This window comes from Sorex araneus, chromosome 1 (assembly GCF_027595985.1).
Source record: "Sorex araneus isolate mSorAra2 chromosome 1, mSorAra2.pri, whole genome shotgun sequence".
In the NCBI taxonomy this organism is placed as follows: Eukaryota; Metazoa; Chordata; class Mammalia; order Eulipotyphla; family Soricidae; genus Sorex; species Sorex araneus.
The window spans coordinates 386182006-386201228 of NC_073302.1; the positions used below are offsets into that span (position 1 = coordinate 386182006).

The 19223-nt window shown below is 34.2% G+C and overlaps 1 protein-coding gene across 6 annotated transcripts in view; it reads left to right on the forward strand.

Annotated features, from left to right (window-relative positions):
- The window catches only part of SGCE (sarcoglycan epsilon), an 84347-nt gene that overhangs the window by 11104 nt on the left and 54020 nt on the right, over positions 1–19223 (forward strand). For 3 of the 6 annotated variants that reach the window (XM_055118631.1, XM_012935595.2, XM_055118639.1), the window contains exons 2-4: positions 6164–6271; positions 17264–17386; positions 18749–18906. In XM_055118631.1, coding sequence (XP_054974606.1) covers positions 6164–6271; positions 17264–17386; positions 18749–18906 — 389 coding nt within the window. Of the gene's footprint in view, positions 1–6163; positions 6272–11683; positions 11809–17263; positions 17387–18748; positions 18907–19223 lie in introns of all 6 variants that reach the window. The other 3 variants (XM_055118646.1, XM_004602189.2, XM_055118649.1) reach the window with 2 other exon arrangements.

A 19223-nucleotide genomic window follows, 5' to 3' on the forward strand; every position in this document is an offset into this window, starting at 1 on the left:
AAAAAAAATATGAAAATAGTGTTTTAATACAAGCATATTTTGTTGTATTTTGTATTTGGGCCACATCTGGTGGTCTTCAGGGCTTATTCCTGGCTCTATTCTCAGGTTTCACTCCTGGGGCCCAGAGGACAATACGGTATGCAAGGGATCAAGCCCAAGTCCTTCGCTGTATGCAAATCAAGTGCTCTATACTCTGTACTATCTCTAGCTCTGGAAGAGGTAATTTTTAAATTATTATGGGTAATTGTCTAAAAGAAGATAACAGAAAATTTTAAGGCACAGTTATGGGAGTGGCAAGTGAAGGGATAAGAAGTTGTAGGGGACACATACTATATATTCAATTTATGGAAACAAAGTTCATGTCTCCTTTTAATAAAATGTGAAAAAGACAGATGACTCTGGACAGAGAAGGACTTAACTTTTGAGTTCGAAGGTGAGTATTAATCAGATTACATTTCATTTGGCATTTCCTACTATTTGCATACTTAGATAGTAGGATGAAGTAACTTATTATTTATTATTTGTATCCCTTGACATTTGATTAGCTCATCAGCAATCAGTCACTATTCAGGACTCTTCAGTTGCCTTTATTAAATAGCGAACCAGCCCTCCCTCAGTCAGCAAATTATTCAAATTTGGAAAGAGTAATATCTCTTCAGAGAGTGTCTGCCCCAGGACAGATGAAATGTAGTCATGCTGCTACAAGACTCAGAATGAATCATGGAATCTTGAGACAAACTTTGTGTTATATGGTTTCTAGGGAATTCAAGCTGAGCCAGCTACTTTTGCATTAATTCAGGACTTAAGAATTTTGGAGTAAGGGGGCCAGAGCGATAGCACAGCTGGTAGGGCGTTTGCCTTGCATGAGGCTGACCTGGGTTCAAATCCCCAGCATCCCATATGGTCCCCTGAGCACTGCCTGGAGTAATTCCTGAGTGCAGAGCCAGCAGTAACTCCCTGAGCATTGCTGGGTGTGACTCATAAAGTCAAAAAATAAAGAAAGAGAATTTTGGAGCTGGAGTGTGGAAGCATTGAGGAATTGGTTAAATTGTATTTCAAAATCAGCTAGATAATTGGATGAATATTTTCTTAATTTAGGCTGTGTGCTTTCAGTATGTATGCTATTGTTTGCTTTTGTGTTTATGAATTTGAGCAAAAGTCATCCAGGTCCAGTTGCAGTATGGATTATCATGAAATCGGTGAGCACGATGGAGTTCTCTCCGGATTACTGAGGATGGTCCATTATCTTTGGAAGGAGTCTATACAGGATAACTTTTTCTTTAAACACTATATTTAATCTTGGGAAAGTTATGTATGGAGGAAGCATTTTAAATTTTCAATCATATTTTTAAAATTCTGTGGAAATATGTTCTCACGGGAAAATGCTTTGGCGCTTTTCTAGTAAAAATCAAACTTTAAAGTATTTGCTTTTGGGTGCCTGGGATATGACTCAGTGCAGGAGATCCAGGTTCTGTTCTAAAATTTAAAACAATGAAACACTAGCTTTATTTTGTGAGTGTAGAAAAGTACAGATTACAGTAATTTTCTATAGAAGTTATTGGAGTGAATTCATGATCTTAGACACACTAGGAGAAAGAAGTGGTTATTTCTGTTATCAAGATTTTCTGCTTTAAAATGTAGCACTTGAATGTTTAAGTGACTTTGGCTTATAGAGACATGAAAAGTTGTCTATTTAGATTTATTAGACTCCAATCTTGGTCAAAGTAGAACACTTGGATGAATTAATATGAACTTTTAAAAAAGTGTTCTCGAAGCTTCTATTTTTTAAACAATTGAGACACCAGTCACTACAAAAAGTGCTGTAAAAGCCATCGAGACTACTTTGATACTTATGGGACCTGGAAAATAAAATCCATGAGTTTTTGGTTTTCTTGGTAAGAATGTGCAGTGGCATATGTCTTAGAACTGACGATAAGACAAACATTCCATAAACCTAAGTACCCATAAAGTACAGTGAATATAGTTTTGTGTTTATAACTTTCAGTAATAATTTTATGTACAATTCCAGTGATAATCACTTGATTAGAATAAAGGGAAGAACATATGGGGTCCTTGAGCACTCAAATAATGCCTTCTTGCTCTAATTTATAGAGGTTTTTGTAACAAAAAATGGAGTAGTGGGATTCAAAGAATGCCTGATGCCTGCTGGATTTACTCCATTCTGCTTTAAGATCATGTCTGTGCAATATTTAATCCATTAATATATTTTTTGGTTTTTGTTGTTTATTTTTGGCTTGGGGACCACATTCAGTGTTCCATGGAAATTGTTTCCTGCTTTGTGATTGAGGGTTGCTGATGTCAGTGGTGGGACCACACCTGGAATTCGTAATTATTATTTCTTTTATTTAATTATTTATTCCTTTTTACTAATTATTATTATTATTATTATTGCTTTTTGGGTCACACTTGGCGATGCACAGGGGTTACTCCTGGCTCTGCACTCAGGAATCACCCCTAGCTGTGCTCAGGAGACCATATGGAATGCTGGGAATCGAACCCGGGTCGGCCATGTTCAAGGCAAATGCCCTACCCGCTGTGCTATCACTCCAGCCCCTCCTTTTTACAAATTATTAAAGGGTTATTTTTGCTACTAAATAATTGTTTGGAATAATTATTTTAGAATAATAATAATTTCTAATATTAACCAAGGCCAGATAGGTATAACAGGTAAGATTTGTGCTTTTCACAGAGCTATCTTGGGTTCAATCCCTGGAACTGCATATGGACCCAAGCACCACCAGGAGCGATCTCTGAGCACAGAGTCAAGAGTAAGCCCTGAGCAAAGCCAGTTATGACCTCCACCCCAAACAAGGAAACAAACAAAAAACCCGATATTATTACTAGACAAAAATACATGAAGGTACCTTGATTTGAATCGGGCAATAAGATGAATTTAAACATCAACGGTGCTTAAGTCCAATTAATATGCATTATCTTTTTGAAAGTTGCAGAGAAAAATTAGGTGACTTGTTTCTTGTCATTGTAGATTGGGTCTTCCCATTATCCAAACTGAGTCCAAATATTCTTGTACATTGGCCTCTTTAGTACTGCAGTTGGAGATGGGAGGTTTTCAGTTCTAAGATATGGCCTAGATTTTGCTAATATAGTACGAGCCAAAAACTCTCTTGGTTTCTGTATGCTTGTTCTTAGTCTTCTACAGTTCATTTTTAGTCATGAGAATGCCCTGATGAATGAGTATAACCCATCTGCTTTGACTCTCCATGGTGGAGTCTTGAATATGTTTTTAAACTGTTTTATTATATACTTTGGTACATGTAAATATACCAAAGTATATTGTTTTAGAGAGCTGCATAGGTGTTTTATATATAACCAGCATGTTGGGGCCCAGCAATTAGGAGAACCCTTAGTAAGTAAGGTATTTGTCACAATAAAATGTTAACATTTCCTTTAGTTTTAGGACCATACCCAAGGATGCTCAGGGCTTACTCCTGGCTCTGTGCTCAGGGATCACTCCTGGGAGAGCCCAGAGGACCATATAGAAAGCCCCAAATATTAACATTTCAGATCCTGTTTTAGTTTCAATTATTTAGGAAAGGACTCTGGATTTTTCATCTAGATATAAAGGAACATAATTTTGGTTTTTAAGTACATCAGCCACTTAATTAGGCAAATCATCCACAAGACTGTTTTAGTGAAATTACTAGACTTAAGTTTAAATATTTGTTTTAATTGCTTAATTATTACAGTGTCCATTCTGGATGCTCCACCAAGAGATGCCAGTTGTGGTTTTGGTGCATGGTCCCAGCAGTGCAGTGCTCGGGATGGTGCTTATTGTGGGGGAACAGTCAGAGCCGATATTGAAGTCCAGGTCCTCAGACATATTAGGCATGTGCTTTTACCACCTGAGCTAGCTCCCCTTTTCAACATCTTCTAAGTTTACATATTATAAAAGTTAGGCTATCAGGCATGCTGTCTACTTGGTAGGACTTTTGATTTCCACTTCCAAGTATCACTAAAAAGGCCAGCCAGTGGTTGTATTGTTATTTTTTGTAATAACTTGGGTTCTGAATTATGTTCTTCTTACATTTTAGAAGAGTAGTTGACTGTTTACCATAATTTAGTTGAAGTTAAGTATTTAATTAAAATGTATTCTGAGAAGAAAATACACATTTCATCTCTGGATTTACTAAAGTAAGGAGTTCTTCCAGCATTAAGTTTCTTGATACCCAAGTAATGTTTCTGCCTTCATTTTATTCATAACTGTTGCTTTCTTGTATATGTATGCTTGGTCATACCCAATTTAATTTTTCTTGTATTAAGACTCATTAGTTACTTTCCTTTTGTGTACTTGTAGTCTTTTTCTCTTTCCTAAATGTCTTTCCCTCAATTTATGAAGAAAATGTTTCCCAACATTAACAAAACAAATACTTCTCTGTTTCATGTTACTTTCCCTTCTCTAACATTATTGTATCTGAGTTTCCCTATCCTGGCCAATGTTCACGAAAGATTAATTGCACTCACTGTATTTATATCTTTTTTTTTTTTTGTAGTTTGGCCTCTTCTCTTTCCACTTTATTGGAACTCTACTTTCTAGGACTCATTCGTAAATTCTCATTTTTCTAGTCAAGCAATCTTTTATGAGCTCTCATCCTCTTGGACCTTTTTGTAATATGTGAGATTGCTGACCGTACTTCTCCACATCTCCATTGATGCATGTGATGCTTCAGGCTCAGTTGTCCAACCTTCGCCTTTTTTTGTGTGCTTGTTTTGGGGGGGACACACCCTGTAGTGCTCGGGTTACTTCTGGCTCTGTGCTCAGGGAGCACTCCTGGTGGGGCTCAGGAGACCATACGGAGTAATGGGGATTGAACCAGGGTCAGCTGTGTGCAGGGCAAGCATCCTAGTGGCTGTACTATCATTCCAGCCCACATCTCCTTTGCTTTGCTGAATCACTCTCTGCTTTTGCAATGGATGTATTAATGTATTCTTTTGTTATCACTGTCCCTTGCACTTTTGTGCATTCTTTCTTGGTACATTTCAGCTCCAAGAACTAAAACAACTTGGGCATACCGTAAGGGATTCTTGGCTTATACCAAGGGAATGTACCTGAGCTGGGTAGAGGAAGGAAGAAGGGAATGGAGAACTAACTTGCAATTAGGAAGATAGTATTCAGATATCAAATCTGAAAGTCAAGGACGAAAAATAAGGAGAGTTAATCCATAAGATTTGTAGTTTGTATGATGAGAAATAAGTTTGACAGATTGGCAAAGAAAGCAAATTTAAGCAGTTCACTTTGAACATAAAGACCTAGTGGGTGTTACCTAGAAGCTTGGTATTTTAAGGAATTGTCTAGGGCAATAATTTCTCTAAGTATGAATTTCAGGTCTGCATTTGAAGCCCCATTAGATTCTCTCATGAACCTGAGCTTTATTCCCATCTCCCATTTGAATGGGTTTTCCTTGAGCACTAACAGTCACCTAAAATTAATATATCCCAAATTAAAAATCATCTTTATTATGAGACATTTTGGGGTGGGAATGAGGTAAGTTCTTAATGTATGGCTTTTGGATAAAAATTTTAAGTCATCTTTGGTTTCTTTCAAACCATCTTTGTTTTTCTTTTTAGTCCACAATTAGAAAATTGAAGAGTATTAGTAGTATTATCTCCGTAATGTCTCATAACTGCTACATCTGCTCTTTCTACCACTGATTTATTGGCTGGCTGTTACCCTGCACTTTAGAAACATCCCCTTATTTAGCACCGTGTAACCCCATCTCTAGTAATTGCTGCCACTGTATTGTTTCTAAAATTCAGCTGTGAATTTAAATGATACTTTAAACTTACAACATCATTTCTAGACAGAGATAGTTGATTCCTCTCTGTGTTCTTGTAGCACTTATTAATATATATGTACATAATTATTTTCTATATATAAACTGCAATTCTGTACATAATTACCAGACCTTATAGCATGTAAGCTCCTTGTAAGGGGCAGGAATTACGTATTGTTTACCTTGAGCGCCATATATTCCTATATTTACATGTAACATATATTTATGGGATGAGATTAAATAGCTAGCCGAGCTAGAAGGAATCTGATTCCAGTTAATACTAGGTGATCTGTGATGGTCATTTTAATTTGACATTAATTTTATTCTTGTGCATTTTTTATTCTGCAAAGCTTTTTTATTAAGCTGTGCTGATGGCATAGATGGAACAGTTAACTGGAAGACCAAGCAGGCCAACAATTTTATTATCAGCAGAAAAATGGCTGCTGGGAAGAAAGATGGTGAGTTTAGGTTGTAAATCTAAACCCCTTTTGGGGAGTCAATTAAGTGTCTGCTTCCAATAATTCATTTGCTTTTTTAGTCATATGTGGACTTTTTTTTAACAATTTGGAAAAAATTATAGATTTTGTTTTCCTAATCTTCTAAAATGTCTTATGCACTTTATGTTTTTAATCCATTATCCCCCAAGTTTTTTCTCTTTGTTGTAGCATCCCCGTCCCTTTATTTTAACTAAAAATAATCCCTGTTTAACCTGTTGTTATCCCTTATCTAGACACTAGCTTGTCACTTATCAATTTTGTCCCAGTGTGGTTATTATTGCTATTTGTAATGTTGAAAATCTTTAAGAAGTTAATTTAACATAAGTAATGTTAAATCAGTGCATATAGCTTTAGCAAAAATCATCAAAAGATAGTTTTACTAATTGTGGATGGTTTAAAAACAATATTTTTATAAGACAAAAATAGATATGTTTTTTACTAAACAATTAAATGGCACTGCATTTTACTGGAATTATGAACCTTGAATGATTGATTATTCACTCTAAATTTTTATACCTCATCTATAAATATGCCCATTAGAAACAGTCCAGAACATTTGAATGTTTTCTTCATTGAAGAAAAAAAAGATTTTTTTTAGTAGTAGTTAAAATATTAGTAGTCAAAATCTACTGTTAGTAGTCAAAATATTCAAAGATTAGTTATCTTAAAAATGCCAATTATTATCATCTCAGCTTTCACTTGATTTTTTTTTGTCTTTTCAGTCCACCTTTCTGATCCTTATATCTTAGCCCCCAGAAATGCAAAACAAAAATTGGTTACATTTTTGTTTTAGCTGAAGAGTAGCCAATTTTTCATAACTTTGGTCTAGCTATAGTGTCTACAATATAGCAGTTGAAAAATATTTTTTAAATAGTTTTATACGATAAAATGCTCTACTGGCAGATAAAATATCCTGGATTTTTATAAGAGTGACACCTCATTTACTTATATGCCTTAAGTAAGAGTCACTAATATTTTTATCATTTGCTACCAAATTTTTCTTCAAGTATAAACTCCTACTTCAGAATCTATTTTACAGGAGGACAAAGACTCCCTATGTCTTCTATCCACCCTGTTTTTGAGATAAACCCATAAATATCTTTGCTTTTCATTAGTAAGAATAAGGGGAAAAACAGAATTTTATCACAGTAACTTTTCCATAACCTCCTTAGAGATTCTCTCTGGTTCCTGTAAGAGAACCGCTCCTGACTACTCTCATCTGTTTGGGTACAGATGTGGGTAATCAAACTCCTTAATCAAACTCAGAGTTTCACCTTCTTTAGCATATCCACTCTCCCTGTTTCTCAATCTTCACAGTGCCTGGGGTCTAGGAGGGCCACTCCTGACAATAACTTGCCAACCTGGCCAGTGGATTAGTGGTACACTGGAGGATGAGTTGTACCTCTGTTGCTTAGGTGATTATTCAGTGCCAGACTGAACTGCATTTTATCCTTAAATTGTTCTATTACCTCCAGGCCTACTGCTCTGATTTCTGATATTCCAAACAAGATCCTGCAAGACTCTTCTAAGCTTATACTATTACAGTTCTCTTTTCCCTATTCTTGGTTTTTTTTTCTCATTAAGATCCCTGGATCTTCTCTGGGGCATGTAACTTCAGTTCTTATTTGATTTCTCAAAAAGATACTTTTTAACCAGTTTTAAAACAGTCATTTTACTGTGATCTACAACACAGATATTTTGCACTCTCCAGGAGCTATATGTTTATATCATCTTATTTTAAATTTCGTGCTCCAATTTAACTTCAAACTGATTTTCTTCGTGGAACCTGAACAATAACTTAAAATAGAAATGATTAATATACCTCAAATCTTCTGAGTTAACTTGCTCATTTTATCACATTTTCTTATTTCATCAGCTTCTCGAATTTATCCATTGAACTTTTAACTCCTGTTTTTTCTAAAACAGTTTAAACTCTATCATAGTTTTGTATAAACAAAATATATAGGTGGTAAGTTTACTTGATTTATGGCTAATTGTTGCTGTAGCTTATGTAACTACAGGTTTTTAATTTTTTAAATGTTTATTAAAGTAACATTACATTATATAAATTTCAGACATGCATTATTATAAACCAACATCTATATGTACTGTATTGTTTGCCAAGAAGAGTCTGATATTCTTCTTCTTGATCATCAATTCCAATCCTTTCTTGATAATTTAAGAGAAGACAACTGACTACAAGGGTATTTCTATTTTATTTGTTTGGGTGTTTCTGTTGATGTTTTGTAGACAATACCTGGGATTTTGATTTTAGACCACACATGGGCATTAATTACTCCTAGCACTGTGCTTGGGGATCACTCCTGGCAGTGCTCAGGGGACCATGTGTGATACTGGGGACTGAATCAGGGTGTTTCATGTGTTTTGCATGTAAGTACCTCTTGTACTGCACTACTAAGGGAATTCCTATAGAGACACAAGTTTAGCGACTTATTTTATGTTTAACTTTTCTTTTAAAATTATATTTAAATTATATTTAATTAATTTTTAGAAATAAAATGGTTTTCTAAGTCTCTAGCAGCATGGTGGTGCCTTCTTTGTAGAGAAAATTTTTAGCAATTTGGGATATATCACATCAATATACTTGGTGTCTTTCTTGTCTTTCTTACCTTAATACACATTAAGGGTTAGAAAAATCATATAGGAGCATTCAAAATCAGGCCTCTTTCTGGGGTGGGTAGAAGAACATAAAATTTACTCAAATTATTTAAAAATAAAATAAGTCTTTGCAGTACTCATTTATATGCTTAACCATCTTCAGGATCTTAAGACAACTTACCTTTTAAAGCAGGTTAGCTTTAGGGTTTTATGAGGGCATGGGGTTGGGTGGACGAATGGGAAGGGAACTTGTCTGTTTAGATTTTGTCTACACATAGCAGTGCCCAGGAGCTTCTCCTGGCTCAGTACTGGGTATTACTGCTCACAGTGCTTAGGGGAGCTCTCTCTCTCTCTCTCTCTCTCTCTCTCTCTCTCTCTCTCTCTCTCTCTCTCTCTCTCTCTCTTTCTAGTTGTAGATTTATTTTATTTTATTTTATTTTTTTTTGCTTTTTGGGTCACACCCGGCGATGCACAGGGGTTACTCCTGGCTCTGCACTCAGGAATTACTCCTAGCGGTGCTCAGGGGACCATATGGGGTGCTGGGAATCGAACCTGGGTTGACCACGTGCAAGGCAGACGCCCTACCCGCTGTGCTATTGCTCCAGCCCCAGTAAACACTTTTTTTTTTTTTTTTTTGCTTTTTGGGTCACACCCAGCGATGCTCAGGGGTTACTCCTGGCTTTGCACTCAGGAACTACTCCTGGCGGTGCTTGGGGGACCATATGGGATGCCGGGGATCGAACCCGGGTCGGCCGCGTGCAAGGCAAACGCCCTACCCGCTGTGCTATCGCTCCAGCCCCTAGTTGTAGATTTATTGATGAAATTTTCTAGAGGAACAAAGAGGAGTCAAAATAATCTTGTCCTGATTTTCTAATTATTTTGAACTTAAATGTTAACTTTTTTCATAGATGCTCATGGGAAAGATGTTAATGTGTACTCTGAATTATTTGGTAGAAATCTCTTCTGCCATCTTAAGAGAAGGTCCTCCTCAACTTACTGACCCCAAAAATAATGCATGACTTGAAAGTAGATGACTCTCTAGATTATGCTCATTTTCTTCATTAGAGAGTAGCAGAAAGTGCCCTAGGGCTGAAAATGTGCATTCTTCTTTTCCCCCTGAAAGTTGGAGAAGTCAGGGGAAAGGATCACAAAGTTCCAGGACTTCAAAATGCCATCTTCCAGATATAAGAGTTTCTCCTTCTGCGGCTATGAGGGTAAAATGGTTCTTCTAAACATCAGGTTTATTTTTTCTTTTAAACATTGGCACTACAACGCGTGCTAATTAAATTACATTCAAGTGTGGGCTGCCAGTGGTCTGCACCAGCAGACTTATTAAGAGAAATCTGAGGAGTTTGTTTTTGAAATATTGATTGTTAACTTCTTCAAATTGTGTGATGTAATTGACATAACCTGAAGAAATGGTAGAATAAACTTATCTGGAGAAAAAAATTTTGGTGTTAATTAAAAAAGTTAAATGTATATAACCTAATTGGATTATTGGAATGAGTTGTAATGATAGAATGTACAACCACCAAACGTATCACCTTATGTTTTCAAATCTGTAAATACATAACTACTGACTGGGGTTCAAGTCTTGTTTATCAAGTCTGTACAAATCCTATAGGTCATGAACCTTTCACTTAATCTCTTTGTATTCAGTTTTATCATCTGTAAAGAAATGAGTTCTCCAAAAGAACAAATGTATTCCAACTCACACAGATGGTATCTATCAAGAATTCTGGGTTAATTAGAATGCTGAATGCATATCTAAATAGGAAGTAATGCTTTGATTTGTGTCTTGGAGGATACTTTGCATACCCAGATAGGACGACATCTAAAGCCCTTTTCAGCTGCAGTGTTCTGTGAGACTAAGTTTATTGATCACCAATTAACAATGGTTTGCAACCACTTTGCAACTGACATTTAAGGGGAAAAAATGATCATTATATGGAAAATCAGAGTATTTAAATCTAGTTTAGAAAAATGGTTTTGGCAAGGGGTTTTAGTGGTGAATTTTACTGTGGGAGGAGGTGATATTCCACAATAAAACCCTTTTGCTTTTTGTGGGGGTGAGGGGGAATGTGTCTTCTGCTCATTTAGAAAAGTGATCCATTTCTACTAAAGGAATAAAGTTTTAAAAGGCAATTCAATGCTTTCTCTGAGAGGAGTTCCATGACCTAGGCAGGAGCTACTGTGACTGAAAGAAAAACAGTAGCTGGCTGCTATTATAAATGAATGACTTTCAGTGCTTTGATTTTTGAATAAACATAAACACAAAGGTAAAGGATAGATTGCTGAGAAAAGCTTTGTAAAGTTGGATTTATAAAAGATAAATCTTAGTAAAAAATTAGTTTTGAAAACTGTTTAGAGGTTGATGTGTTTCAAAATATTTTAGGTAGCAATGACTAGTTTTAATAAATATCAATTTAACAAAAATACTATTTTAAAAGTAAATTAGGGAGAAGACCATAAGTTTGTTCAGACTCTGAAAGCCTTGAAAAGATTTCACTTGATGAAGAAATAGCAGATAGGTTCATCTATAATTAATTCTGATTAGTTGATTAATTGGTTATAGCTTCTTCTGTGTATATACTGGAGCTCTGAACCTCATAGTGAGCTTTTAAGACTACAAAATGAGACAAATTGTATTTTTTTGTCAGTGCTCAGAAATTTTAAATTATTTGGATTGATAATATAATAAAATAAGTTTAACAATTGTGGTTTTGATATAACTTTCTTTAAAAAAAATTCCAGGGGCTGGAGTGATATTACAACAGATAAGGTGCTTGTCTTGCATGTGACTGACCTGGATCTGATCTCTGACATCCCATGTGGTCCCCCATGCCTGCCAGGAGTGATCTCTGAGAGCAGAGCCAGGAGTAAGATCTAAATTCTGTGGGGTATGGTTTAAAAACCAAAAAAAAAAAAAAATTCCGGTTATTAACTGTATTAGAAAATTATGTCTCTTTTGTGAATAGAATTTTGAGGAATTAAAGTGTCCAGTTGCTTATGCAAAAGTTTATTTTATAAGCTATGTCATATACATGACTGCTCTTTATTTCCTGTGTATGTATCTTAAACACATCTGATAATTTTCTTCATCACATCATGTAAACCACATCATCTTTATTTGGTTTCTCCCAGATAATACCATTAAGACAGTAACACATACAGTTGTGCAGTATGCTCTTTTACGTAAATAATTTGTGTTCCATTGAAAGCACTTTTTAATGTTTCCTATGTTATAGCCTATATCTTAAAAAATTCTGAGTATGAGAGGCAAATTAACAAAATTGAAATGCTTTTAGAAATATATTTTTATTTCTTATTAATGTATTCCTTAGTATAGTGTGGTTATTGCTAAGGGTAGCAGATAACTTAATTAATCTTTGTTTTAAATATGAACTATTTTTATGACAGATCAAATATATAATAACTTATTTTATACAACACATTAAATTCATTTTGATTTGACAATCTTGTTGACTTAGTTGGTTGAATTAAGATTTTCTATGGTATTATTCTTGAACACAGTCAGTACATGAAGTTTATGCTGCTATTTCCTCAAATACTGACTTTATCTCAGTTTTAGTAAAAGTATCTATCTAATCAGTAGTGAACTGTTTACTAAGAACCAGAAAATATACCACCAAATAATTTTTGGATGCTGCGAATGCAGCTTCTGTTTTTCATGGTTACCTGTGTTAGATAGAACGAATTTGTATTTACTCTAATATACAGTCTTACACATTTTGTAGTCTGTATCCTGAACCTGCAGCAAATTAATAGCAGCAAATTAGAAGGGATAGTGAAGCTGCTATCAGAAACATACTGATAACAATAGATAATGACAGCTGACAGTTGGTCTACAAATGAGAAAACAGAAAATCTATAAAACACCCAACCTTTAAAAAGCACCAGTGGACCAGAACCCGCCTTCACTATGTATTGGTAACTAACAAGGCAACCAGTTCATAAAGGCTTCACATAATAAAATTGTATAATAATTAATGTGCTAGATGATGACCTTATACCATCATGAAAAAGAACAAGCTGGATTCTTTTAAAATTCCACTTTAGATCTGGGATATTTCTTTTTCATAGAGATTCCAGTATGCTGAGATTTTACTATAATCACCTAAATCTTAAAAAAAAGCATAAAATGATGATATTAATGGGATTTTTGAAGTGGATAAAGCATCTACAATAGACATTTGGCAGGTACCTCAATAAAGGTCATTTAGGTGTAAATACTGACAAAAAGTGTTTTCTCCTCACAGATTTCACAGGGGAGATGGCTTTAAGATTTAAATCTGGCCAGAATGTAAAGGGTCTTGTACTGAGCAGCTTTTTTATCTCTATAGCCGTGTGTTTGTTCTTAGTGACAGTACAAAAAGAACTAGTCAGTGTTCTTACAACTTTTTGTAGAAAAGGGACTACATACGTGCCTGTGCACGGGTACATGCCATTAAAAGTAATCATTGTTATAATTGTGAATTTAATATACTATGAATTCATTAGCATTACACCACCACAATCCTTTCGAAACTTAATGTTTACTAAATGCATCCCAATTTGCTTTTGTTTGAAATAATTATAAATAAGCACACAGATGCACGACCTCTTATTTTCATCAGGATGTTGCTTTCATTGGGAGAAAATTTCAGATGGACTATTAATAAAAGAAGACAGGATACTATTTAGCTATCATGAGACCCCAAATTTAAAGTAAGATAGTCATTAAAATAAAAGAGTCATCACCGTTTGTTACTTGGCTCCTGGCTCTTTGCTGTCACACAATATATAGTTAAAATGGTTTGTAGTTTCTGTACAGTATGATTAAAACATATTGAACACCATTTTATAAAAAAATATTTTGTTAATGTAGTGAAGAGACATTAAAACTAGTTTTAAAGAGGATTATATAATTAACTGGACGCTTCTCCCATATTTGTTTGCTCTACCCAGTTCAGATACATAATTCTCCTTAAAAAAAAATGACCTGCAGTCTTCACATTTTACCAATCTTTGAAAATCTAAAAACCTTTACTATTTGAAGGTGATGTTATTGACACCTTGTGGGTTGTACTTCTGGTTTAATTATTTCCCCCATTAATGATGATGGATTTGAAAAGATTTAACCACAAACTGGTTTCCAGTTCCACTTGTATCTAATGGCATGTGTTTACAGGGGTAATGGATTTGCAGTTGTAGACATTGTAAAGACATGCCATACAAAAGGAGGCCAGACTCTGTGACCTCAGCTTGATTAGCATAGCCCTGTACACGTGTATGTTTCAGATCATTAAATTTTAGAATTATGTATTCTTTGAGAGTTTAAATTTGATTTTCCAGACTTGGACTTAAGGAAAACAGCTTTACTGTTTGTGAGTGCTGCCTAGACATACATATGTGAGTGCAACATGTGTTAAATGTTAGTAACATCCTTTGTGGGTGTTAGTACAGATGCTATCAGCATTATTTATAAAGCTCACGCATAAAACAGGAGCTTATGATTTTTGAGTTTTGTGTCATACGTTGTTCTGGAAAGGAACGAGGCATAAACACTGCCCAAAGAGCCTCTGTTGATAGTATATTTGCTTTGTAAATTAAAAAAAAAAAGTGAAGGCAGGGGGCACTTATCTGAAATATATGGGTGCCCATAACTTAAGCTGGTGCTAGAGAAAGGAAGTATTATTTTCACAAACAAAATATTGTGGCTTAGTCATTTTCCATTTCTAGATGATGAACGTGTGCTACATCTGTATCATGTTTTTCAAAGTGCATGGCATACTATACTTAAAGTGAAGCAGGCTTTACTGTGGAGTTGCCAAGGTAACTGACCAGCAAGTATGCAGTTCAGCAGATTGCAGAAAGGCAATTGAGTACACATGAATAAAGAAATGTGCATGTCATCTTAAAACCCAGGAGGGCTGTGGAACATTGTGGTTTAGCTCTGTAGATTGTAGAGATTTTTTTTTATAAAAGTCGAAATAGAAATGTTTTGTACTAGTCCTTGAAGTGAGGTTATACAGAGTGGCAGGTACCCTTTTACGGTTTTACTTCTGGCCCTGACTGGGGCTACATAGAAAATAGAATCTTTTCAATGGTATTTTATCTAAACAGGCTTCCTCTATTCACTTTAAAAGAAGCTTTTACCACCTTATGGGAGTGAAAATTAAACTGCTATATAAATTAGAATTAATTCAAGTTGAATAATCGAAATTTGAATTTAGGGTATGTTTTTAGTCTACAAACAAGAGATCTGTGTTTCCCTCTATAATGCTTTGTATGAGAATGAATTCATCCATATAGTAGGCACTGATAAAATTATTATGATATGCCAGACTCTCTTCTAGGTGCTGAGAAAGTAACAAAGGTAAATAAAATTCACTGTCAGAGTTCAAGGTGTTTTAATGTTCAAAAGTGTGATTTACAGACTTTTAAAAAGATTCTTTTAGATCTATACTATTCCTGTACTTTGAGTGTCGGGTTGTGGTCAATCTGCAATTATCAACACCTTTTTACATAGAATTAAATAACTTCTCAGTAGGAATACCAAGCCCTATACTTAGACTTCTTTTCGTTCTAGTTTTTCTTCTTCCTACCTGAAATGTAGCCCCATATCTATCATAGCTACCTTAGTTCTCTTTCTTAAAAGGGTTCCACTTCCCCAGGATTGCATTTTGTACCATATTTTTATCACTGAAATACATAATATTTTCATCTCTGAATGTCAGAGATATTTAGTATTTTAATAATCATATTGAGTTCTGTTTTTTTTGTTTTTTTTTTAACATAAATCTTTTTCAGGTTTTTTCCACTCTTCTTTGCTTCTCACTGTCTTTACAGGTATTGCCAGGGCAGTGTAATCCTTTGAGATAATGCCCAGTTAGGTGGGCAGTGGTCTCCAAATTCAGGTGTTGAATTCATGGAAAGCAAAATCTAGGTTTTCTTTATTTTTGTTTCCCCCATAGCACTTAGCATACAGGGAAGGTTGTGAAATACAGCTGGTGGATCCAGTCATCTAGTATTCTATGATTCATTCATTCTCTTTGTTTAATGGAATATTTCCACAGTTTCCACGGGTGAGTATGCAAATTGTTCTTGTGTAGAAGTTGGGTGCCCTAATTGCCTTGGAAAGACTACTTAAGAATATTAGCACAAAATGAAACAGCAAGAAACAAGTCTCTGCAACCAAGTATAAACCTAACTTGCAGCTTAGATAGTGTTTAAATCTGTGCTTTTAGCAGTAAAGCTATGGATATATGAATCTACAAACCAATATTTTAGTGTAGAACTCTATTTGGGGAAGCCACCCACAGAAGAGTATGGACGAGATTTTACAAATAAACATTTTTTGGGACTTCTGATTTTATGCTGAAAAATATATCAGATGTCTTACTGTCCAATACTTTTATTCATTTGTGGCCTGAAATGAATAGTCTTGGGATACTTAAAGTTAATTACTCAATTTTAAAATCTCTCAGTGACTAAGAGAAAGAACCAAACTGATAAGCCTTATTTGTTTAAAAGTTGCAGCCACTAATCAGTCAGGAAGCTATAAATCCGAAGAGTTTGTAGAAGCAACCAGGTTAATAGCAGTAATATATTGGTAGAGATGAGTTCAGAAGAAAAACAGTGGGTAGAGCCAATCAAACAAATTAGACCATTTAAAACATGATCTTAAGTAACCAGCATATGATGAAATCTGTTCCTTTTCACTTGAATTACTTGTACTAAACTTTATTATGTAATTGTTACTACTTAGATAGGCTATATTAGAATATACTGTATATGAATTACTGTCACATAAGGGAAAATGTAACAAGTCATTTCTAGTAGATAAAGAAATTGTAATACTCATAAAATATGCAGTCCATTTAATAAGTTTATCTGAAAGTTATATGGACTTTATTAGTCATGTGTTTTGTCTAGCAAACAAAAACTTTAAAAATTTACTGCATATATTTGAAAGAAGGAAATAAGGGATCTGCAATTATGTAATTAATCAGTTCTCATGATATGTTTCTCTTAAAAGTTATAAAATATTTTATGGTCAGTTTAATATTTAGCAACAATTTAAAATATTGAACATGTCCATTTTTTCTTACATTGCACTAGAAAAATCTTGGAATATAGCAAGTTGAAAAATGTTGCATGTTTTGTTCTAAAATCACTTCCCTTTTAAACAAACTTATTAATAGTATCTTGCATGTTGCTTCAATTTTCCTAGAAATTTCTGAATAGTGATGTCCTCCTTAATAGTGAGTTGAATTATCAAGAACACATCTTATTATTTGTCTATAACATGTTTTTTCTTTGTGCTTTCAGTATACACTATATTCTCAAAGGTGCACTCTGATCGAAACGTATACCCATCTGCAGGTGTCCTATTTGTTCATGTTTTGGAAAGAGAGTATTTTAAGGGGGAATTTCCCCCTTACCCCAAACCTGGTATGTTCGTGGTGGGGAGAAAAGTACTTAATTAAAATTTTTTCCAATAACTATTTTATGTGATATGTATAAAACATGTTATTAACTTTATTTAAAATGGTATAGAAATGTGATCATTTGGTTGTTGTAAGATGCTTCTCATTTAAATATGATAAATTTAATTGCAGAAGGAAATAATTTGCTTTCAAATTTTAAATCAAGCCTATTTCTGGTTCCTTAGTCTTGGGTTTCTGACAAATTATTAATCTGTAGATAATAATTATTATAACCATGCGAATGTGAATTTTCATATTAAACTAGATTTTCATGTAGTATAGTGATTTTGAGGAAACTAAGCTGTAGATAAGAATGGAATGTGGCATTAAATATTCCTTTAAAAAAGTGTTTGAGATAATTTTACATTAGTTCTTAATCAAGATTAACTTTTCCTTCAAAGTAATTCTAATTATAAAATCTTATTTACACTGTTGTTTTAAATATATTGTATTGTCATATTTCTAAAATTTATTACGATTATAATAAACATTTTTATTAAATATATGATTAGTAACTTCTGAAAACATCCAAAGCATTGTGAACTATGCTTTTAATAGCATTTAAAAAAATGGTCTTTTCATCAGTTGTTTTAAAGTGTTCTCTTGCCAGGCATTCTCCTTGCCAAACTGTGTCTGTTTTCAACAGAAACTCCAGCATTTGAGAAGAAAGAACATAGGTTCTGGAGTCAATCAGGATTAGATTCTAGCTTTACCACTTAATATAAGCTTGGAAAACTTACTTAACATAGACAATTACATATTCCATTAATAGAATTTGACTAATAATAGCTCTGCTTTCATAGTATGTCTGAAAATCAGATGAAATGGTGATTTAAAAGTACATAATACAGGGATAGGAAGCTGCTAATAAATGATGCTATCAATATTATTAATAAATGTGATTGCTAACATTAGACTTGTAACATCATTTTAAAGTCATCCTGTAATGCTTTTAAAATTACATCGTTTCATTATAATTTTGAAATATCCCTAAGATTAGTTTAACAGTGTCCAGAATTTTATGAAAAGACTTCTCAAGAGAATACCTTAGAAAATTTTTCTGAAATGTAGAGTTGTCTCATAGCAGAGCATTTCCACTCCTCCCTCCATGACAAAAAAAGATATTATTTCTGTTTTTAAAAAGCTTACTTTCTTGTAATACTAAATATCTATACAAAGTAGAAGAATCTACATGACCAGACTGCTATTTTGGGGGCTGTGTAGTTTGCTACAAGTGTAAAATACTTAGTAATATTTTTATTTGAATTATTAAATCTTTATGTTTGAAAATAATTCCCATAATCTAAATCCTGTGCTTGCTTTCTAGGTGAGATTAGTAATGATCCCATAACATTTAATACAAATTTAATGGGTTATCCTGATCGACCTGGATGGCTTCGATATATCCAAAGGACACCTTATAGTGATGGTGTCTTATACGGATCTCCAACAGCTGAAAATGTGGGAAAACCAACAATCATTGAGGTAACTTTAGAACAAACAAAATTATACTTTTCATTAAAAAAATTTGAGTCTCAAATTTTGAAATTAAAATTACATGGCTCTGGTTTTCAATATTTTGTGCAAGAAAACATTTGAGGTAACGTTTTAAAATGCATTATTCCTTCCTATAAGCTGTTGTTTTTGTTTTTATGTTAGAGCAGCTTATAAATTAATGAAAATACCAAAAGACATTTTAAAATGATAGAGCCTGGCAAGCTACCGAGAGTATCGTACCTGCACGGCAGTCTGGCAAGCTACCCATGGCGTATTGGATATGCCAAAAACAATAACAAAAGTCT